At 43.7% G+C, this 23,163-nt stretch overlaps 1 protein-coding gene across 6 annotated transcripts; it reads right to left on the minus strand.

Annotated features, from left to right (window-relative positions):
- Window positions 1–815: 815 nt before the first annotated feature.
- On the minus strand, window positions 816–20,536 carry CDCA7 (cell division cycle associated 7). Of its 6 annotated transcripts, XM_050340223.1 has the most exons (12): window positions 20,201–20,422; window positions 13,383–13,522; window positions 10,290–10,412; window positions 9,796–9,906; window positions 8,608–8,859; window positions 8,147–8,224; window positions 7,236–7,427; window positions 6,685–6,825; window positions 6,093–6,242; window positions 5,384–5,520; window positions 2,981–5,075; window positions 817–918 (listed from the first exon to the last, which is right to left on the minus strand). In XM_050340223.1, the coding sequence occupies exons 3-11, from the start codon at window positions 10,353–10,355 to the stop codon at window positions 5,045–5,047; spliced, it is 1,158 nt and encodes a 385-aa protein (XP_050196180.1). In that variant the 5' UTR covers window positions 10,356–10,412; window positions 13,383–13,522; window positions 20,201–20,422; the 3' UTR covers window positions 817–918; window positions 2,981–5,044. The 6 variants fall into 6 exon arrangements, with proteins under 6 accessions (XP_050196178.1, XP_050196177.1, XP_050196180.1 ...); XM_050340221.1 differs by lacking the exons at window positions 13,383–13,522; window positions 20,201–20,422 and adding an exon at window positions 12,028–12,160 and having other exon boundaries at window positions 816–918; window positions 7,236–7,424; XM_050340220.1 differs by lacking the exons at window positions 13,383–13,522; window positions 20,201–20,422 and adding an exon at window positions 12,028–12,160 and having other exon boundaries at window positions 816–918.
- Window positions 20,537–23,163: the final 2,627 nt, after the last annotated feature.

Below are 23,163 nucleotides of genomic sequence, written 5' to 3' on the forward strand. Positions count from 1 at the left end.
GTAAGATAAGAGTGCCTATGTTCATTCACATTTGAGTAGGAACATTGCTAAGCCTCTAGATGTGGAACTTTAGAGCATATCTAAAGATGGTGAATCTCCAAGGCATTAAACAAAATGGTAGACACCAACTGAACTTGTTTTACTTCAGCTATATAATAAAATACAAAACATCTAAATATCTCTGAAGTTTAAAATGTTTAAATTTTCAGTATAGTCTTTCCAGTAGTTTTCTTTTCAAACAGGAACTTGTTTGGATATCCAGGGAGGAGACATAACTGCTAATTCTCTGAAAACATGCATAACAATTTTTATTTGTGGGAGACCTCTCAACCCAGCCCTAGTCACTCAATTGTGAAGTTTATGTAGCAATTCACAAACCACTTTTACATGGGCATTCAGACAAAAGGAGGTAAAGCAAGGCCAAAATGAGTGCTGATAGTTGCTTTCTTACTGTATATGTGTCTAAAAGAAAACAGCAATGCTTGCCATAGGCTTCTGTTACTTAAACCTCTTGACACAACCTAGCACATAATTCACATAATTTCATTCTCCCTGCCTGCAAGGATATTGGCAGGACAGGATGTAAAACTAAATGGAACCCAAACAAAAATCTCTGGTTTCAGTAGCATTTTGTATCTGCTTTCAGGAGTAGATATAAGTTTTACCTTTAGACATACTCCAGTGGAAAGACTGTATCAGGACATCTCAACACAGCTGGATCTACTGTCTAGCTGACTTCTTTTCCTAGTTCAAGTGAAGAGTACAAACACTACGAAAGTACTACTAATAGACAGACAGAGACAATGCTTTCTTACCCCATCCCGATCATACCATGACTTCTGGTTTATTTTTTTCATGTAACAGAATTGTCTGCCATCCTTACAATCAGAGCTCGATCAATTCTACCTGGAAGGAAGCCTGTACCAAACAGCAAAAAGTAGATCTGATTTAATATGACTGTAGCTCTATGCTCTAGACATATTTTCTTACAAATTCAATATCCACAACTTCTTATAAGTATCAGTCACAGTAGGATTCCTAGTTCCCATCTCATCTCCCATTTTCAGGACTCCTACCGCTAGTACACATCATTACATTTTTGAGTTCAAACATACAATTCCTCTACTGTTTGCCACTCCCAAAGTGTTTGTGGGGTTAGGAGCCCCAGACTTATCACTTGGAAGAAGAGTGGGACCCAAGCATAAAAGGGTGGTGCTGTCCTCTCTTCAGTGTTTGGAGCCCATACATTCATACACATCTAAGACAAAGCTCAGCATTAACTGGGTGCCGGTGTTTAGCACTCACAGGCTGGCCAGCCTATACTCGACAGGGAACATTTTATCTTTTTACTCACTTTAAGATGCTTTAGGGGACAAGAACATGAAAGAACAGCAGGCAATGTTTCCAAAATCTCCATATTTGCTCACGCCATTAGCCATGCAAGAGCTGCACTCACAAAAAGGTGTAAAAGAACAAACTGGATTATGCCAGCAGAGGTCAGTGGGTGACTCTCTTGCTGAATGTTTCAGATGCACAGTGTAGCACAGATGGTTTCAAAGTCAGCTATGTTCCCTCACCCTGGAACATGGGAGGCCATTCTTTAAGTGGATGCCACTCTTTAACTAGATGCCTCCATTTTGCCCTTTTTCGCCCCTTTAGCCTACCCAAGCAAATGATGATGCTTTGGTACGTTACCATCTCTGTGCTTTTCTCTTCAAAATACATTTTTAGGTTGCTGGCAGACAAAATCAAGGTCTATCAGCCCACGAGGCTAGGAAGGAAGAGGAATAGTTTCCAAAGCTAATGCCTATTTTTTAAAAGATTTCCATTGCAGTTCCCTACACTAATATAGCTGGTTAAGCAGCTGAGTGTGTTGCTCTGGAATGTTTAGTGCATGCTACTTCAGCCTGTGAAGTAACACTGCCATTCTGGTTTTGTAACTTACATATAACGAAAAAGTTTGCTTAATTGGCAAGGAAGACAAAAATCCTTTTCTCAGCATTTGAAGAGATCTAATGCTTCAACATTTGGCTTAATTAAAAAGCAAGTGAAACAGGGAAGAAGCAAATTACACACATTACTATATATCATTCTAAGAAAATCTTCTGATAATAAGGTGGTTATGGCTGATTTAATCAGTATATACTATATATTCATTTATTATACCATTAAAAAAAAAAAAAGTGGTTTCATCAGACCTAGGCACAAGATTACCTGGCTCTAAAGCTGATAGTAGTGAGGGAACGTCAGGTTATGCAGCCTTTTTCAGTAATAAATTAGCAGTCACTGTACCTCATACATGAGCTTCAATTAATTTCCTTGTATCTTTTTTTAAAGCTGTCAGGATCTTTTCCTCACAGTTTCTTAAATTGCTGTCCATTCACTGCAGTTATCAACCACGAGTTCTTCAACTATTTTTCAAGTTAACAGCACCTAAATAGCTGTGGTAGAGGGACTTTGGGAAAGAGGTGTATTGAGACACCCCAGTCATTACATAAAACATATACTAATGTCCTACACAACTACATATGAATTTATTCTCACATCACCAGCAGTGTGATGAAAGGCATCTAAACACATCTTTTAGGTGAGTAACATGAGGATTTTACCAGTAGAGTACCTGGGATAGCTCAGTCACACTGCTTGATCACTTCTTCCTCATTTGCCCTCACTACAGGCCAGCTTTATGTAATCTTCATCCTCAGACTCATGTAACTCCTGTCTTTAGATCCAGTTATGCCAACGCAAAAGCAGCACAAGTATTAAAAACCAGTCTTCACTATCGGCCTGCAATCAAGGCCCTTCAGGTTATTCTCTGCTCCAGAAAAGAGCTCCCGAGATTGTTTAGGGGAAAACAAATAATTAAACAGCAGGCACCTGACTTGAACTTGTGTCCAAAATTTTATTTTCATCCTGGTCAGCTCAGGATGTAGACACTAGTTTAAAAGAAAGAAACCAGAAGGATAAGCACATAGCTCACCTGCCTAAAGTCTGTATCTCGGCTGAAGAAAGACTGTATTTCAACCATCACAAGTTATTCACCAGGTACCAAGCAATTCAATCCAAGCAGCATAAATATAAGAGCAAGCCTGGTTCAGGGACACAGGGCTGGGGAGAATAAGATGTCCAAGTTCCACTGCTCCCCCAGGCACGATGGAAGAAACCAACTCCTTTATTTCCCAAAATAAGTTTACCTGAAAGGTGGTAAAATGTAAGTGCAGGTCTAACAGGCTTTTTAAGAACAGTTCAGAGGCAAAAAAATTCTAAACCTGAAAATTTTTATTCTCAAAATAAAAAATGTTGTACAGAACATTGTAGATCTGAGTAAATCTAAATACAGCAGTCTCTGCAATATGGCACAAGGGTTTGCTTTTAGCACAGTACTTTCACACTCTAGCAATCAGAAGGAAAGCCAAGCAATTAGGAGGAAACAAAAAAACCACCAAAAACCAAAAAACTTTTATCGGTCAGAACATGTATTTCTAAAATGAGCTCCTTCTTCACAAAATGCACCTAGAGGGAAGAGCACTCTCCAGCTCAGATTGCAGAGCTATTCACACTATAAAAACACATCAAGAGAGGACAGGAGATTTTCAATAGGAGAAATGATTTATGAAACGTAACTGCAAGACTGAGACATAAATATCCTTTGTTTCTAAATTCCTCTCTCTTCCCCTCCCACACACACTTATGCAACTCTCAGAAAGGTATAAACTGTGGATCATTATGTATACACACAGAGCAAGTACTCCATAAGCAGAAAAGTCTAAACCCATGTTGATTCTTCTACTATTCAACTGTACATTATTTGTAACACTGCATTCTGAACCTTACACAAAGCTTACACAGTAGTTTCCATAACCAAACTAAGCACATTTACACTTTGTGGTTCTCTGGATGCAATTTTCGTGGCGCCTTCTTTTCTACAGCAGCGTCCAGGAGACACCATGCACACAGCATATTGGAATTCTTCAGCTCCGTTTCTGCTGTACTTGTTTCATAAATATCATGTGAAATAGCCTTCCACAATCACATGGAGACAGAAACATGCATTGCTGCTTTTCCTGACAAATTGAACAAGTTACCACCTTTCAGCCACTTGTAGCTGGCCAATAGCCACATGAACCACTACCCCTCTACTCAGCCAAGCCCTGGTCTGGAGGCATCCCTCCTTCCCAGGACCATTGCTGATTCTGCAAAGCAGTTCTGCAGTTGTAGCAAGAGCAAGGAGAAGACTCAACCAAAACAGCAATTTAACAAAGGGTACATTCTGTTTCAGACAGTGGTCACTCTGTAATGTATACCAGTACGTTCACATCATTGTCACCAACAGGCAATGCTAGTGCTGTAGAAGCTTTCAGCAGTGGCCTTCTCTCATCTAAACAAAAAATACAAAGTGCCACCTCAAACTGCTTCTGCTGCATTTTTAAGTGACTCAGAGAATCTGCCTTGAAATGGCCAATGTGCACTTTTAGTACTCTGTAAAACCAAAAAATTAGTGCTTGGAGACCACTTGGCTGCAGCTTTTAGGATTTTCCTTTTGAACTTAAGAACATGCTGTTGTTTTAGAGAATTCTAAATTAATTGATCATTAATGTCCAGTAAGTGCCTGTATTGCAGAAGTTGGTTGCTTGGTTCTGTGGAGAAAAGTGCCCTGAGTTTTCAGAACATCTCTACCCTTTTGGGACCAATTTCAAAGCATAAGTAAGCCTGCAGCACAGATTGTTGCATGAGTGAAACTAATGGCTTAAAGACCCATCTCCTTTCAGGAAAAAAGTTACTATCATGAAAGGAAGGACTGATACTGATACTACCTCTATTGCAAAGTTGTTTAAAGAGAAAACAATGGCCTGTGGGTGAAGACTTTCATTAAACAGTTTTCTTAAGTATGATTTATGCTGAAATAAATGAAAGTTTTTATCCTTTTTTTACCCAAAAGGGGAGGGAAGGAAGGCACTTTGTAATCTCATTTGATTAAACAATTCACTGTAGGCAATAATATGACATTGGTGAAAGAGTATGAAATTTAGAGGCAGTCATGGCTTCAATCTTCCATTCCAAGTTCTTGTTTCAGACTGAAAGACAAGTAGAAATATGAGTTAGCTTGTAGCAAAAGACTGAAAACTGTTTAGTTCAATTACTGGAAGCCCTGACACTAAACACACTGAAGTTGAGAGCCAAAAGACAGAGTGGATATACCAGTTGTTTTCAGTAAGAACCAGTGTATCAGAAAAAGCACATGTCAAAATCTCAGATTTTGAAGCCAACTGACTGATCTTGAGATTTACCTGATGAACTAGGATGTGGACAGCTCTACTCTCCCACTTCTGAGATGCTTATCCCACTTAAAGCAACCAAGTCACTGACACAATGGTATCCTTACCTTTTTAAATAGGCATGGACATTGTCAAAGCCATGGTACTTGGCCAGATAAACCAGGACACCTGTTGCACATCGGCCATCTCTTTGTCTGCAGAAGCTACAGTTGCAGATTCCACGACATGGTGGGCACCTCCATGTCTAGACAAAAGACAGACAAGCCTTTTTAAGTGAACTGCAATGCCAGATACAATTCACACCTGCAACTAAGAAGAATGCTCTGCTCCACACTGAGTTCTGCAGGAAACATCGCGCTGCAGAAGTTGTCTAAACCAGTGCAAGAGTACAAATTCTCCAGTCTGTAGGGGATTAAACTCTCCTTTGACTGCCTTGCACATAACCACAGGAAGCATTCCACTCTGTTTAACTCCTACACCACAACCCATAAGAGTACACAACACAGAACCTTTCCATAGGGTATTAAGCACTAATGCAAGGCAAAAGATGACACTATTTTGATGCTCAAATACAAGAATATGTTGGCCACTGCTCTGCTCTCATACTTTAATCCTGCAAATAAAGCTACAGAAGTAGTAAATACAGAAAGTTCTACACACCACAAAGTTCTGCAACTCAAGTTGAATCACACTAGGCCTGCGTTATGTACTACAGCACTGTAAGCAGTTCTCCTATTAAAACTCTTACTGTGAGTAACCAATTCACCTGGCTGCTCAAGCTAAGCACAACAAAGCCAACATTCAGCACTGTCCTACCGGATCCAGCAGGGCTGTTCTGACACTCTCCCCGTATCTGTTGCGGAGGCAGGGCCCGCAGAACTGGCCCCGTACTCCCACGCAGTCGGGGTTACGGCAGTTTGTCTTGGTGTCCGTGGTTTTTTGGCGACACTGATGACAGGTGGATCCCTAGAACCCAGGAAAAAGAAACAAGACATTAAAGATGGCATTTTAGTTAGGGGAATGAAGCATTTAACAAAATCTCTTTGGCAGTTAGCAGTGCTTGTCCAACAACAGAAAGCCACCTTGCAAGTTTGAAACAAGACTGTTTTAACACAACATCTTCAGTGTCTGTTAATCGCTTTCTGTGGCTGGTATCACTTAGGTGATAGACTTCAGAGTGAAAAGCTGATAGTGTTACAGAGGGAAAGCATGCTAATTGGCTTGGTAAAGGCCATTCTACAAATTCAGGCAAAAATAAGAAAGGACACTTTGAGATCTTTCTCCCAAACATCACATCCTTCCTCTCAGTGAGAGAGAGTCTGCTCTATTTGATGCTAAAACACAAGCAAGGAATAACAAGAAAATAACTTCACAAAGTACACATTTCACAAAGCTGGAATATACTTACCATGGCCCTGTTATATACTTTTTCTCTTGCAGATCCACAAATATTATTGAGCTCTTCCTCTGTTATGTCCTCAACTGGGCGCACAATGTGTGGAAAAGCCATGGCACCACGGTGACCTCTCCTGGGAGATCGGGCTTCATGCTGATTAGCAAAGACACAAGTATTAGTTTCAGCAAAAACTCTACAAAGGTAAGGATTTTCACAGCAATGCCAAAGCCTCAAACACCCACTATATATTAAACAAGAAATACCAGAAGTTTGCACAGACATATGGTATGAATGCAGCTTTAGCACATTCACTTGATTTGTCACCTTCAAGGTGCAGATATGCTACTATCTTGCATAATTCCTGCTAGAGTGCAAGAGGAAGTCATTTTCCAAGGATAAGGGACAGAAAATGGAGAACATGTACAATATGTTATTTTCTGTACTTCTTCCAAGACTGTGGCATACTGATAAACCTCATCAACTCTGTATGAATTGCTATTGTCTTGAAGGAATAAAAAAACACCTTCACAACCCACAACAGGGGAATTAGACCCTCATCATACCTCCAGGTATTCATCAGGTATCTTTCTTCTTCTCACCAAGATGTACCGGTCATCTTCCTCCTCTTCTGGTAAAAGAGTAGGAGGACCTTCAATCAAGGACCTGGACCTTGTGTGAGGCCGAGAACTCCGGTCTGGGTTCCTCCTCAAAGCACATCTGGGCGATGAACGCCTTGGAAGTCGCTTTGGTCCCTGCTAAATTTAAAAGCCCCTAATGAAACAGGCAGAAACCCAGACAGCTCCAGCCCCTGCTGAATTCCTCCCCAAAAGATGCTTTTCTTCTGTCTTTCCCAAAGACATGTCTATCCCTGTCCCTGTCAGAAAACACAAGGTAAAAACATCCTAGGCAAATTCATCTCAGGTATTCTGCTAATCACAGAGAAACAGTCAAAAGCAAGTTTGTGTCTATGCAGGTGTAAGACACAATAATTCCCCCATGCATCAGCAGAACCCCTGTCTATGAGAAGTTACGATTTTTAGTGTTGTTTTTATCTTCACCCACCTTATAGATAAACCAGCAGTGAAATTCACTACACTACTGATTCACAACCCAACCTTCTTAAGGATTAGTCTAAATGCCAGGTGTTTTTCAAGTCTCCAGACTCACAGAATATTCAGGCCTGAGCTTCAAAGTCTGAGCTGACCCCCTTATCTCCAGCCTTTGTAAAAATACGTATTTACATAGCACCTTGTTTAGTTTTACTGGCCTGTGGAGACACTTTACCTTTATGAATTAATCTGTTCTGCTTTATACAGTGGCAAATCAAAAGAAAATTACACAATGAGGATACCTCTTTTAGGAAGCAATGAAATTCTGCTGGACTTTAATTTGAAGAGTTTGTTAAGTTTTTTAATTGAGAGTCAGAATTTGACTCCTGGAAACCTGAAGACAAATACAGTAAGTTTATACTCACATGACTGACAGCTGGCAATGATTTTCTCCCACCAAAGATATCAGAAACATTTTGCAACTCAGCCATTAGTTTTGCAAGCTAACAAGAGAAAGAAAAATTAAGCAGAACCTTAAAAGGGTGTTTATGTGCTATTACAGACTATTAGGGCAATTGGCTAGAAGTACAATTAATTAAAGGAAATGCAGTCACTCTTCTACTCTTTACTTTTATGTCTTATTTATGTTCTAGTGACTGCAAGTAATTTGGAAATGCTCAAACTTACCATGCTGCTAGGCTTGCAGCCTATGCATTTTCACATGCCAGTGGATATAGAGTATCAGAAGTATATATTAGGAATGCAAATTCCTTTTAATGCATTCACATAAATTCCCATTACAGTTTATTTAAACAAAGAGGTCCCCCCAGAGTCAAGAGGGAGAGGGGAAGAAGGGAGAGTCCCCGGGGAGACACTGAATACTTGCCATTGCTTTGTTTTCCTTTATGTTTAAAGCTCTTTTTTCTAAAAACATGGCCCCCTTGTCTTCAGCGTCAGAGTCTGAATCCGAATCAGGCATTGGTGTTTCAGGAACAGGTTCTGTCTCACCCTTCCTCCTCTCCGATCTTCGAAGTGGAAACCTTATGGCTACTTTTAGAGGAATAGAGCATTTCTGCCCTCTCTGAGCTACCTCACTTTCTGCACTTGTATCATTCTCCTCTGAATCCGATTCCAGTTTCTGTTAACAAAGCAGAAGGGAAGCATGTAAGTCCAAGGGAGTTGCTCTGCAATCAAATACAGTCAACAATATTTTGTTTGTGGCTGGTAAAAGAGGCTATTTGGCTGAAATTTAGACATCCAGTCCTAGTGCTCTAGTATATTTTAGGAGGAGGGGGCAAGAGAAGAGGGGAGGACAGGGATAAAAACCCCTCAGGGAGAGCCACATGGTACTACCGCAACACATCCAAAAATGGAGAGTGGTTTCAGTTGCAGCAGACTTAGCTGTCACTTGCAGGTCTAATAGCAAAGATAGTTCGTGTGGTGTGGGAAAGAGAACTGCCTTTAAAGGCAGACATTTTTCTTTTCTAGTCATTCCTCAGTGTGTTCTGAAGTTATGACAAACCTGTTTTTTGCCAACCATAGTACTACTTCTGTTTTCTCAACACCAACTGTTGGTGATTTCAAGCAATAAAACTGATCTTGCACTGATGTCAAGGAAAAGCAGGAAGGCAGATTTCACCACCTATCACTATTTCTCTACTGTTAAAGGCACACTGCATTTCATGTTATGCTGCTGGAGAGCAGGTCTGACTGCATATTAAAATACACAGAGATTTTTCTCAGGTTTGCTGGAATCCATGGGCTAGCTCAACATTTCATATTGAGGAAACCAGAAATGTTAGGGTCCAACAGAGGAACATCCAGCAAGGACAGTTTAAGAGCTATATTTCAAAATATATATGGCAGATTTTATTCTGAACTTGTAGAGCTCAGAATATTGAGTGCTTTTTATGGAGACAAGAAAATTTAACTTTGGTTCCTTACACTGTGTACAAAATGCAGTAATACTTCTTTTCTTAAACATTTGAGACAAGCTGAAGCTGACACTGTTTTTTCAATTAAGAATGTGTAAGAATTAAAGGGAAAAATTACAAACTAAAATCAGCTGTCTTACCAATGCATCTTGAACCTCATTTCCTGAAAAGCCACAGGAAGATTCATCATCAGAGGCTTCATGAAACATTTTTGCCAGTTCTTTCCCAATATCCGACCTAAATTTGCGTTTCTACGAAGAATAAAATATCCTTTAACTGAAGTTATACAGAAAATAATTTACATTTACTTTAATAAGGAAAAAAATTAGTTAAGGCATTTAACAAGGAGTTTCAGAAGTAAAATTACAAATTACTAGGCAGGTCAGGTGACATTTCGAAGGCTAGAAATAATAGCTAATCTGTTTCCAACAATTACCACCTAGAAGCACAAGTGAAGAGTGAAATGAAATTACAGCATATAGCACAGATTTGTAACTACTACAAGAAAAAAAAAAAAGCAGAGCAAGTAGTTTTAATCGTGCACCAAACATTTACTAGTTTTACCAGATTTACATTTTTTCAAGCTTTACTAGTACTGCACATAGAGTTTTATTTGTTCTTGTACTGTACTTACTGTGTTTGCAAAATTATCAGAACCAAAACTGTCACAACTGTCATCAGAGGACGAGGATGTTTCCATGGGAATCAGTTTTGTATTTCGGAAGGCTGTGAAGTTCTTTCCTGAACGACCTCGGCGCTGAAAAATGACAACGGCAATACCATTAAGAACAGACCTACTGTAGCATACTAGCTTTTAAGCATATCCTTCTATTGAAGTTTAGATGGTTTGAACATTTTAGGATGTTTAACAATCTTGAATGCAAGTCAGCATAACTAACATTAGCTTTGAAATAAATCCCAAAGTTAGAAACGGGAATGGGTTTTTACTCTGATACAGTTCTGACCATTGTTACAGATGAGTTTTGTTCAGGATTTAAGAACACTTCTTTTGTGCAAACACACAAGTGGAAATATACACACAAATCTTGTTCTATCCCAGTCTTCATAGACAGTGACAGAAAAAAGTGCAATACATGAACAGTGCCCAGAGATCTGCTTTGATTTATTCCTTTCAGTTTGAGGCAAACACTAGATAACACTGCAGCTGTTTAGGAAGGGCCATAGGATCATACCCACGAGAGATTTGAAACAACTATTCTAGACACAGCAGCTTGCTGTTTTGTTCGTTTTGCCACCATCGGTGGCACACCATCGGTTTGAACGACCTTTTTTGATAGGCTTCAGTTTTTCCTTTCCCAGGGAATGTTTCTCCTGGCAATGACCCATTTTACTTCCCGAGGGTGGCATCGACCCGAAGGCCAAGGCGGCAGCACCCACAAGCGCTACCGCTTCACGGGCCCACCGAAAGGGCCAAACTCTGTATAAACAGGGCTTAAACAGTAACCACCCAGGGCAACTCAGAACTCTCCGACCTCTCACAGCACCGCTCTGCTCTCGGATTTTCGGCTGTTTCGCCAGCGCTGGCGAGGCACAGCACGGCGGCCGGCCCGGCCCCACACACAAAAGAGGCCGCTCCCGGTGTCTCCAGCCACGGCCGAGGGAGCGCCCAGCCGGGGAGACCCCCGCGGCGGGCCGACCGGCACCGAAGGGCCTCGGGCACGGCCCAGCCCGGCCCAGCCCAGCCGGCCCGGGGTGGCCACCGGATAGACACGCCCGTCCCCTCAGGCGCGGCCCCTCACGCCCGCCAGTCCGCGGGCAGCTTTTCCCGCCTCCCGCTAAGATGGTGCCGCCCCACACACGTGTGGCCGGGCCGCCCTCTGCCTCTGCCGCGCGGGGCCGTGCCCCCGACCAAGGACCCCCCCGTCCTACAGCCATCACCGTCCTACAGCCATCACCGTCCTACGGCCAACCCCGCGCCCTCGGCCCTGGGGCGGCGGGCAGGTGCCAGGGAGGCATTGGCCACATGGTGCCGGGCCGCCCGCCCCGCTCCGAGCGGAGCTCCTACGGCGCGTCCTCTACCCCAGTCAGACGCGCAGGGGAACCGCCATGCGCGGGGCACGGGGAGCTCCAGCACCCCGGCGGGGCAGGGTGCCCGAGCCTACCGGCCCGCGTGGAGGGGCTGTCCCCACGCCGCTCTCTCCGGGGTGCCCAGCCTAAAGAGCCTCCCAGCCCAAACAGCTTCCCCGGCCAACCCCACCCGCCTCCCGCAGCGCGGCGTACCCGGCCTGCGCCAGTTCGCAATACTCCGCAGAGTCCCGGGAAAGCGCGGCTGCAAGCGCCACAGCCTTCCCTCTTCCCGCAGCAGCAGCAGCGACCCGCGGCCGTGCGGCGATGCGGGCGGGCAGCCTCACCTGCGGGCGCGGCGGAGCCATGCTGGCGATGCGGGGGGACAGCCTGACCTGCGGGCGCGGCGGAGCCATGCTGGCGATGCGGGCGGACAGCCTGACCTGCGGGCGCGGCGGAGCCATGCTGGCGATGCGGGCGGACAGCCTGACCTGCGGGCGCGGCGGAGCCATGCTGGCGATGCGGGCGGACAGCCTGACCTGCGGGCGCGGCGGAGCCATGCTGGCGATGCGGGCGGCGGGGCGAGCTCGGCGAACTGAAGGTTCGCGCCAAAGCGGCCGGGACAGCGGGGGGCGGGGCCCGGCGGCGCCTTTCCCGCGTTGCCGCCCGCGTCCTGGCAGATACAACTGTCAGCCCCCCGGGATCGGGCACCCGGCGTGATCGCCCCGCGCTCGTCCCACAACCCTTGCTGAGGAGCTCTCCAGGTCTCCCGGGACGTCCCCAGAGGGGCCAGTGCAGAGGCCCATTTCTTTTTTTCCTATTCGCGGTGTGGGGTTTGTGGAGCTGCAAGGGCCTGGCCCTGTGGCGCGAAAAGCTCCCGGCCGGAAAGCCGCGCCAGCCGGAGGAGCGGGGGGGAGAAAGTTGGGGAGTGGGCCCAGGCCCGCCCCGCTGGGGCCTCAGTTATATTTTCTTTTTAAATAAATTTTATATACCAAACGTGGATTGGTTTTCACCACTCTGAAATAAATGCCCCAAACCTGTCAGTTTTCAGGGGCAGCAGGGGCTTCTCCATGCAGGAAAGGTCCTGTGTCCTGGCTGTCCTTTGGTAGTACAGCAGTGCAACAGAATTTAGCAAAGAAGTTGGCTGCCTTGCCCTTTGCAAACAAAGTACTATCTGAAGACAGGCCAGCGGAAAATAGATGGGTGATTTTAAAGCATTTTAGGTAACATTTATAATAGCACATTAAATCAAGTGCAGCCGTTAGACACAGTAAAATAACTGCTATGTGGTATTTGGCAAGCAAGAGTAATGGGAGAAGCCCTGAAAAAGCTGTATGGGATTTGTGGCCCTGGTGTTTGCTATAATCCTCTGTTTATCCTGCGGTTTGAGCAGGGCTCAATACCAGTGCAACTGTTGCTGCTGAGCATTCCCAGGTGCCTGCCTGACAGGCGGGTCCCCACTGCAATCCGCAGGAGGGAGGAGGCCCCATGCGTGTGCAGCCCGCACACAGACCTGTGTCCGGGTAAGGCAAACCACGGATCATCTCTAAAGCCAAAGCTGTAAATAGGCTATAGCACAACAGAGTACAAGAGCCCTGGCGGAGGTGTTCTATTTTCTGTGGGCATTATTCCTCCTGCACACGCTGCAATCTGTCATGTAAAAGAATCTCCATTTTAAATAAGCCCATAATTACATACTTACCTGCACTGCTGGCTTCTCAGCACATGCACAAAGGCAGATGAACTAAATAGGTTCTCCAGAGACCTGACCACACTCCATTCTTCTAAATCCACACTAGTGGAGGATTGCCACCCAGACGGTTTCCAAACAAGACAGCTCAGCTGGGAAGAGGGGGGTGTTTTCTGAATTTTGATGTAGTTTTACTTCTTTCAGAACAAGAAAGCTACCAATACTAATTTACTTACACAGAAGAAGAGATCCAGTTTATCAACAGTAACAGCCTTAACATCTTGAATCACTATTATCAGAATTTTACTAGAAAAGTAGCCAACCTTCACAGGTTTTAAGAGCATCATATGAAATGTTATGGAGCACTGATGGTACTAACTTCAGACTGCAGTTAATTTTCCATTTTATGCTTAATGCAAACAGCATTGTTCAAATCTTCAAATTACGTATGTGGTCAAGTGGCTTTAAAATTAATAGGCCAGAGCAGGGACTTTGTGGTGAATCTGGACAGGACATTTTGTAAACTGTATTTTCAGCTCTTTTTCTAATATGTGAAAAATAATTATTTTATTGTAAATTGAGTATGTCAGCTTACACTCTACAGAGGACTGGGGAGAAGGGAGTAGGAAAGGGAAAAGAGAAATTGGAAGTACATGAAGGGCAGGGGCTTCCCTTCCTACAGCACACAGCAAGGGTACGAAAAAATGAAGATCTGTAACTCAGGTGATGGCTGTTGTGACCTGTGCCACCGTGATTTCTCCTGTTTTCATCTTCGTGCCCTTCATGCCACTGCTCTGCCCTGCAGGGCCCACATGCCTTTAGTGGATAGGCAGAACAAACTTACCAACTGGCTTTACCGTGATGGAAAAAGTTTCCCTGTGTTTGTCAAGATATAGGCAGCACCACTGTCCTACATCTAGCTATTAACAATAACTGAAGAACTGCAAAGCTGAAGCCAGGTGAGCATTTAATTTTCAGCCACACTTAAATTAGGCTAATGTGAGTGGAAGAGAACATCTCTGCCTGTTCAGTCCCCAGTCTGGGGCCTGCATGGCCTGCCTGGTGCTACCAATGAGCTCATCCCTCAGGATGTTTTATCAAATGTTTCCAAGAAAATAGTCTGTTAAGTTCTTGTCTGTCCTTGAAATGAGTTGTCAGTGCATGGTAGCAGCCCTTGGAAGATGTGCTAAGGGAATGGGCTGAAATTACAGAGGGACATGAAGTAGATCGACTGTGCAACACTTTCTGCATCCATCTGGGGGAATCAAAGTTGTTTACATATTAGGAGCTTCAAGCAGTAGCAAGAACATGGAGCTCCAACAATAGCTCCATTGTCAGAAGCAATAAATGTGACCTTTGGTCTGCTGGGAGGAAGGACAAGCCATGTCCTCCATGTCACCCCGCAGATTTTGGCTGTTGGCATTGTAACACAACTTTTCTCTCTGGAGGCTGGACTCCTGCTGCCCTGTCCCTGGCTTTCTTACACACTTCCTATCTTAACTATGGACAACATACTTTATGCTCCTTTTCCTTTTTTTTTTCCCCTCAAATTGTAGCAGTACATTTTTACCTGCTGTTGTGAATGAGTGTTTCAGGATACTCAGAGAATCAGTGGCAAAGGTATTGGGAAAAGCAGGTTTAATATAAAAGCGAAAGCACGACAAAGTTCGTTGGCAATGTTTACTCTTCTACTTACTACATGGTTAAAGCACACAGAGAAAAATTGTACTGAAATCTAAAATCAATCAATCTAAAACTAAAATCAACCAAAAATTTTCTACACGGAAGAAGGGTAAGGATGAGAAAGGCTAAGGATAAAAAGGAATAAGGGAGACATTCCCACTGAGTCACAAGGTTCAGAGTAGTTTTATCTCCTTGTCAAACTTAGCCCCAGACTTGAACAACAGTTTAGGCCTAAAAGTTTTTAACAGCACTTAAACTTAACAGCGCTTAATTGATAGCTTAATGTACACAATTTAAGAAAAGATTCTTATAGAATTTTCTATAGCTCAACAGCAACTCAATTACAGGCCTAAATTCCTTATGAATCTAGGATACTTAGGAATCTAGGAGAGCATACTACATTTTCTATGGCATATTCACACTCACACACACGCAGACTTAAACGAGTATGTACAAGATTTGTACATACACTTGAAAAATTCCTCTTGAATTTAGTGAAGTACTCACGTCAGATGCCTTTGCATCTTCTCAATAGGTTGAGCCTCGAGGAGTGGGGGTATCAGCCCAGGCTCCATTGTTAGTGTTCGGTTGTGGGTCCTCCAAGTACAGCAAACTTGAGAGTTCTCTGGCTCTGAGAGGCATCTCACTCAGAGGGAGATGCTGGTCATAGCCTGCTGTGGTCCAGGAGAGCTCAAAGGATCTCACTTAGGACTGCTGTTTATAGGCTTGCAAGACAGTTGGCTTTAGTCATAGTAATTTTTCATTCTGGCCTCACTTTGGGTCAGTACTTTTCTTTGAAAGTCTGATAAAAATATCATTCCAGTTGGGTTGTTTTTCAGGCAAGAAAAGTCACTTTTCAAGACTGTTCTTTAAAAACTAGGAGCTCACTAGGCAGCATAAGTCCCTAGGAGCAGACAGTGTTTCTGATAAGCTCAATCAAAGCTGAGCCCAGGTGCTGTTTGTCAAGGTCGAGGCCTAATGAGTATTTCTGAGGTCATAGCACAGCCCAAGGATGGGGATGTACCACCACACCTGCCTAAAAGAGCATGTGGGTACATTAGTTAATGTTTGTGTGATGCTAGTAATTATTGTGATGAGACCTGTGCAGACACATATTTATAGAAGCAAGCATTTCAGAAGAAAGGGAGAGTTTGGATTCTCATGGCCACAGAGCACTCGTGGCACAATGCAATAACCTGTATCTTAGCTCCATAGAAAAGAATAAGATTGCAGCCACTAATGACAGTAATTAAAAATTTCTGTAAGAGCTGTCCAATCACCTCTTCAATTGCTCTATCTGAGCAAATTATAGTGTGTTATTGAAACCATTAGTGCAATAAAATGAAGCTAAAAACATTTTGCATTAAAATAATCAGACATTGATTTATGATGTAAATTGTAAATCGGTAACCTATAACACACACTGATTGTTTTTCTCTCTCCTGTAAGGTGTGTTTCTTGAAAAGATCTGATCAAGCAAATCTATTTGTTCACATGTCACCCTCCAGTGGCTCACACTACTATACATGACATAATAAGGTGTATAATCAGGTAACCTGCTATTGATTGCAACCCAGAAAGGACACACTTGTTCTTATACAGAAGCAGGAGGATGGCCACTTTTGGAGATTTAATTATAGTTAGACCTCTACATGTCTGCTGGATGTGAATTTTTATGAAGTACCTTTTTAAGGTAAATACTTGGCACTGTGCTCTGATAGGTAGAATCAGATTTTGTAAAATAAATATAAATTTAAATATTTATAGTGTATGATCAGTTTATATAGTAAACAAATCAGTTTATTGTAAGACCAACTGCACCAGCTCCACAAAATACCTACCCAATGCAATTAGTATATTTTTCCTTTTTTGTCTCTCCAAGGAGAAATAGATTTTCTTTTTTTCTTTTGTCAATTTTTTATCTCCTTGTGCTTTTCTGTAATTTCCTTATTAGTAAAGGCTGGGTGCAAATGCATCCTGCATGTTGAATTGAAGGTGGTCACATCTGATCCTATTCAATACTGTGTTTCTTTGACACTGGTGAGACCACAAAAATGAAGAAAGTAAGGGAAGGAAAACTAAAGGAATAATACAGTTCAGTGAGAGAAAAAGTGCGATTGATACTATATTCATCAGTGCACTAAGGGAATGGATAAAATGTGCTCAGTTTTGATAGAAACCTTAATGATTCTTCCAAGTGTAAGTCAGAGCAGATCATTTGGAGCCCAGAGCATTATGATGCACATTATGGGAGTTTAATTACAATGCTCATTTGTGTATCCTGTAGCCATTCCACAAAGTGCATAGCAAAAGATATTGATCAAAAGTAGCTGTTGTTGATATGCAGTAGCTACTTTTAAAAGCTCAAGATTCCAGCCCTTTCATTGTTTTTGATTTGTAATTCCCTTTGAAAACACAAATTACATTTAGTCACATCATAAAGAAATCACTTACAAAATATTCTACAAATGTATACCTGTGGGAAACAGGAGGCTATCAGAAAATAATCAGAAATACTTACTGCAGCCTGTTTTTTTTCCCTGTTATACAAGCTTTGCCACTGCCACTTTGGAAAAGTTGATTTGCATTGCCTCCACCAACCCTCAACAAAATGTGGTTGCTGGGAGAGGGTGGGAGTGGGGGTACAGGTGGTGGCATGACCTTCTCCCCAGGGATCTCTCTCCTGGCAGCTCTCTCAGGAGGAACGAAGTGGGAGGGGCAGGTAAAAAGCCTCCGTCAGGGCTTGCTACTGCCTGCCAGTGCCCTGCTCCCAGGGCACAACTCAATTTTCAGGCCCTTGGGTTTTTTCGCAGCATGAGGGAAATGCCCTCTCTGCTGCAGGAAGCCCTCACCTTGCTTACCAAGGCAGAAAAACAAATGCACGTGTTGCGCCCCAGTATATGAAGCCACTTCATTCCACATAGCTCAGTGTTCACGTCTGCCACCCATCAGCACCTGCCAAACCACCTCATGAAGTTTCCTGGAGGAGGCTCCGACCCATGGGCAGGGGGTGGCAGGGGTGGGAGCAGTGGGCTGCAGCTGCTGGGGGCTGCTGTGGGCTGGGGGGAGCACAGTGGTGCTGGAGTGGGAGCTGCAGGGAAAGGCTGTGCCCTTTAGCCCCAGCTCTCATTTTTCCCAAGCCGTCACTGCCTCCCAGCACTATTCCTCTGTCCTCTGAGACATTAATCTCAAAGGCCCTGTATTTACATGTACTCAAGTGTGATCTTGGCAGACCCTTAATAGTGTTATTGCTTTAATAGACTTCTCCTCTCTAACCTCTAACTTTTTGCAACAAACTGGCTTGAACTACTACACTTTGGCAATTCATTAGATAAGAATATTATGTAAAAACTCTTCTATGGTGGACACATGTACAGAAAATAATTCTGTCAGATGTAATTTTCAGAGGTAGCAGAGCTATTTGGTTCCATTTTAGTGACATTAGATGTCAGGGGGTCTCTTAGTTTGGGGTTTTTCCACAGTTACATAAGCCACTGCCCATCTTTCCCAGGCTAAAGTAATAATTATTATTGTTATGTCAAAGTGCATTCTATAGCACAATCAAAAAAATTAATTGTGTATAGTTGATGCACACTCTAGTGTTCTTGGCAGTAAATTTGCAAGTTTCAGAAAGTCTTAAAATACATGGAGTTTGATCCTCAGCAGCATGAGCTGAGCTAGAGAGGAGGACAGAGGTGTGGGGTGCCCTGCCTGGGAGCTTCTGCTCTGAGTGAGGAAGGACAGAGGGTTTAAGCAACCTCTGCTCCTTAAATCAGCTCAGCAAGTTGGCAGATTGTGGTCAGTATGCTGTCAGACAAGGCCAACTGCTAGAAAATAATCAGCGGAAGCAGGTAAGATAGAGCAAAGCTGCAGTAGCAAATACTGTTTTCTTTAAAAAGTAAACAATGTCCAAGAACACCTATCCACATTTCACACCGGAGCCAGCAAGAAAGCAGATTCTCATGGGGAATTAACTCAGCCATGGCAGCACTGGGGGGAGGCACAAGCGGGCACTCTACCCTCCCAGCTGAACAGGAACTGGATTTACTTTCTCTAGCATTTCATGGAAATAAGCCAACCAGCAGCAACACTGCCTGTGAAACCCAGCCCTGAGACCCACCATTCCTGGGAGCATGGCAGTGTTTTGTCCACTGGCGTGGTATTACTGAGATCTGGGTGTAGATGGGGAGACAGAGGGGCTGCTGTCATTCCCCCTGCTGAAGGCAGGTCTCAGCAACATCAGCACAGGATGAGCAGGTCCCACAGTCATCCCATCCCACCCAGGCAGTATGACCAGATTTCCCCCAGCACAGAGGTACAGTGAGCCATGGCAGCAGTTGGACAGGCTGAAACCCTGGCAGCAGCGTTCCCCAGCAAAAAGGGGTCAGATGGCCACCTCATCTCCCCTCTCTCATCATTATTCTATTTATCTTCCTGACAAGCACAGTGCAGGCATTATATTTTTGGTATGTATGTCTGTCAAAATCAATATGAGGCCAAAGCAACAACTAGAAATGTTGGAAGAGAAAGAGATTACAGTGCTGCCCAAATCAAACACTGAGCTGGGGGAAATTCCTGCCCAGGCCATAAAAAGCAACCTCTGCAGCTCCACTGCCCTGAGATGGATTGATGGTCTGCTCATGTCACAAGGGGTTAGAGTGAGGAACAGCCTGGAGTTGTTTACGATTTTGGGGCCTCCTCGAACAGTTCAGTGGGCTGTCACCTCTGTGAGAATCATCCTTCTCTGAATTTGCTCCTCCAACTCAGGCAGATGAGCTGCTGTAAAAGCCCTCCGAGCAGCTCTCCCCCTTTCAGAAAGACCTTTGGCTCTCGAGCAAGCTGCATGTGGGCAGCCCCCTTGTGCCCTGGCTGTATGTGAACAAAAGTGGCCTGTGTTTGCAGGGCTGGGCAACATTTTTGCTCCAGGGAGTCTCCAATTCACGTGCTGCCCACTACACTTAGGAGCAGGGTTTCACAGGCACTTGAATTGGCAGCTGGTTCACAGCACGTCTCTGACCTGCAAGACACAGGGAACAAGTGCCCTGAGAGTGCAGTCACTTGACCCCTTCCCTGTACACAGGGAAGCCACAAAAGGCTGCTGGTCTGGCTGTCAGTCCCTCTATGGAGCAGGTTCCCAGGACACTCACCTCTTACAGCCAGTCCTTCTGATGGTAGTGACAGCTACACCAGTGCTGCTGGGGAAACTTGTGTACTTAGGAAGACAATATCCACCAGGGTCAGACCCAGCTCTGGGACATCTTGCCAAGCTAAAGAAGAATGATTGCTGACCTCAGTGGTAAGTGTGTGCTCTCCATCATCCTCCTGTTTTTCTTTTTTTTTTTAAGACATCCTTAGGTATATGGGAACGACAAAAAAAAAAAAGGGAAAAAGAAAGGAAGGAGGGAGGAAGGAAGGTTTGTATCTGACTTTGTAAACATTCTCTCCATTGGATGCAAATACTCACTTTGGACGTCCAGTTCTGAATTTGCCTTCATGAGCTCTCTGCTGTTTTTCATCATCCATTCCAGCAGCCATCTCAGAGCTGGCTTCTTATAATTCAGAGCCTTTTACACCCTGGAAAAGGAAAATGCATGTACCTTTTGGGGATTAAGAAAACATCAACATTCATGCACGTAGAAATGAAGACCAAGAGAAAGGAAAGCCAGAAAAGCAAGGGGCAGTTCTACAGCAGTGATATTTTGTGCCACTTGCAGAGTCAACCATGGAGGGAGGATGTAGCAGTTGTAGTACTGCCAAGGATATGTGTGTGGATGGAGGGCAGTGTGTCCAGCTCCTAGTGTGCAAATCTAGATATACTGGTACTTAAATATGATTGGCTTTAACGGACTTCTAAGAAAACTCTAAGTAAACATAGCATGGCTCCTTTCCAAAGAGAATTTGCTGCAGTGTAGTTGCCCAAGACAGTCAGGTTTTTTTGACATTGTTGTGCATGGTCTTCTAGGTGCATGTTGGTAAAACATGAACAAAAATGGCTCAGCTTCATAAAGTACTGGGGGGTGAAAATGTAAGCACATTTTTATTTATAATGAATTAGCACCAAGATAGGGAGTAGCCACATTAAGAGTGACAAAAACAAGATGGAAAACTAGATATTGCTGACTTTTTTTTTTACAAGTTCACTGACTGTTGCTTTAACCAGCAGTGCTGGTGCAGCAAAAGGATTTCTAATCAGTCACTAATGTATGATTGTTTAATTTTAACAGGCATGATCAATACCAGCTGTTCCTGCTTTAAATACTAATGAACACTGCAATACAACAGATGTGGACAAACAGTACACTGCAGATTAAAATTAGTCAAGGCATTAAATTGCTTACAAACAGCAGAGAAATCTTGCTGGACATCTTGACAAACAACAACAGGCAGCTGGTAAATCCTGAACTCCCACCACAAACCCACAGTATCTCAGGCTTGTACAACTACACCACTATCCTGATCACCCTAGAAGAGAAAGGTACCCTTCCAAACTCTTGCAGTTTCTTTCTCGGGACTTGTGCAGGCCCAACTGTGATTTCTGAGATGCATATGCAAATTTTAATAACACAAGCACATCTCTAACAAGTACTCTCAGGTGCAGTTACTATTAGTTGGTATCCTCCAGCCCATTTTGGTCATGGTAAGAAATATCAGGGAAGGATTACCAACCTAGAAAAAAGTGCCAGTCCCCTGCTAACTTGTAACATGTAGTGCTAATTTGTCCACGTCCCCTAAAATTAATTGGTAGGCTCAGTAAACCAGAGCCAGAAGCTGGGTTACTAACTAGCTTTCAGCCAGTTTGAAGCCACAGGAAAGCGGCAAACTTTGTTACCACAGGGTTTCACTTGCAACCGAATTCACCTCGAGGTAAAGCTTCTATTTGTTCTGCAGTTAACTGTTGTCAGAGGAAAAGGTGCTTAAATGACAGAGATCCAATTCCTAACACCTGGTATCAACTGTGTCCTGCTCCATTATTTTTGGTGGACTGTGTCCTGAATTCATGAAATGCAAGTCCCAGTTCACTCTTGGTAGGTATTGGAGACTCACCACAGGGCTCAGCCCTCACTGGGGCTGGTGGCAATCAGAGGGAGGAGAGCTGCATGTACCCCAGGAGTGACCTTTGTGTGGAGCGGGGAATTTACATGTCCTTTTGAATGTTCAGTGACAGGGCTATGATGATAGCTCCCTCACCCTGAGTGGGTGATGTGCCAGCAGCTCTGCCAGCACTGCCCACAACTGTGTGCCAGCGAGTACCGCCTGGGATGGATGGTAGGTAGCACCTTGTTCCAAGGCATCTCTAATTTACAGTTTCTTGGCTTTCAGAGGGTACCAGGCATTGCTTTGGGTTCAGCTTCCTTTATCTGTTTCTTCCTTTTTTTCTCTCTTGCATCTTGTGAAACCCAAACTTTTTTTCCTCCTTTTTAATTGTGTGAAATCAACGTGGAGTGAAAAGGCCACGAAGAAATTTTCTGACGCCAACTGAGTCTAAGCTGTGTTTTTGTTCTCAGCAGAGCTAAAGACCACATTAATCAGAAACTTTGCTGACCTTGTCTTTACTACCTGAAGACTGAAAGACAAAAGCAACACAGTCTGGCCACATTTAAAAATTCAATTAAAAAATGCCAGCTGCCCAGGGATAAACATTATCATAGACCTCAGTAGAGTTAGTTGTAACTGTGATAAAAGAAATGCCTTTTTCTCACTCTATTTTTATTATTTTTTTTCCCAAAAGAATAGAGCCTAGGTTTTGATACTCCTTCTGATTATGACAACTGTGTATGTGACAGAGTGCACTCAGTGGTGGTGGGTAGGTAGTGTTGGGGCTTTTAATCAGGAGCAAAGTAAGAAATTCCTGAGAGGGATGGCAAGCTGAAAGTGGAGAAGTGAAGCTACTGAAATGGACTTAAAGCAAAATGTCCCTGTGTTCCCCTTTTTTCCAGACTATGCTGGCCTGATAAAAAAGCAGACCAGATAAGGGATGAGGAGAACCTGCTCAGAGCTGGACTTGGCATCTGGAGGCAGAAGTGAGGTTAGGGGAGGGGTAACAACTCCTTCCCTAAGGATGAAACGGAGAGCCTTTTGTTGTGGCACTTGGCTGTGCCTTACTGATTTT

This window comes from Myiozetetes cayanensis, unplaced genomic scaffold, assembly GCF_022539395.1.
Source record: "Myiozetetes cayanensis isolate MyiCay16 unplaced genomic scaffold, myiCay2020 scf9, whole genome shotgun sequence".
Taxonomy (NCBI): Eukaryota; Metazoa; Chordata; class Aves; order Passeriformes; family Tyrannidae; genus Myiozetetes; species Myiozetetes cayanensis.

Excerpts from the sequence above, each read along its gene's own strand:
- CDCA7 (XM_050340220.1), bottom strand. The coding sequence starts at position 12,144 with ATGGCTCCGCCGCGCCCGCAGGTCAGGCTGTCCGCCCGCATCGCCAGC. Across the intron at positions 9,907-10,289 it reads CTGATAATTTTGCAAACACA|AAACGCAAATTTAGGTCGGA; the intron begins GTAAGTACAGTA and ends TATTCTTCGTAG. Across the intron at positions 8,225-8,607 it reads TAAAGGAAAACAAAGCAATG|CTTGCAAAACTAATGGCTGA; the intron begins GCAAGTATTCAG and ends TTCTCTTGTTAG.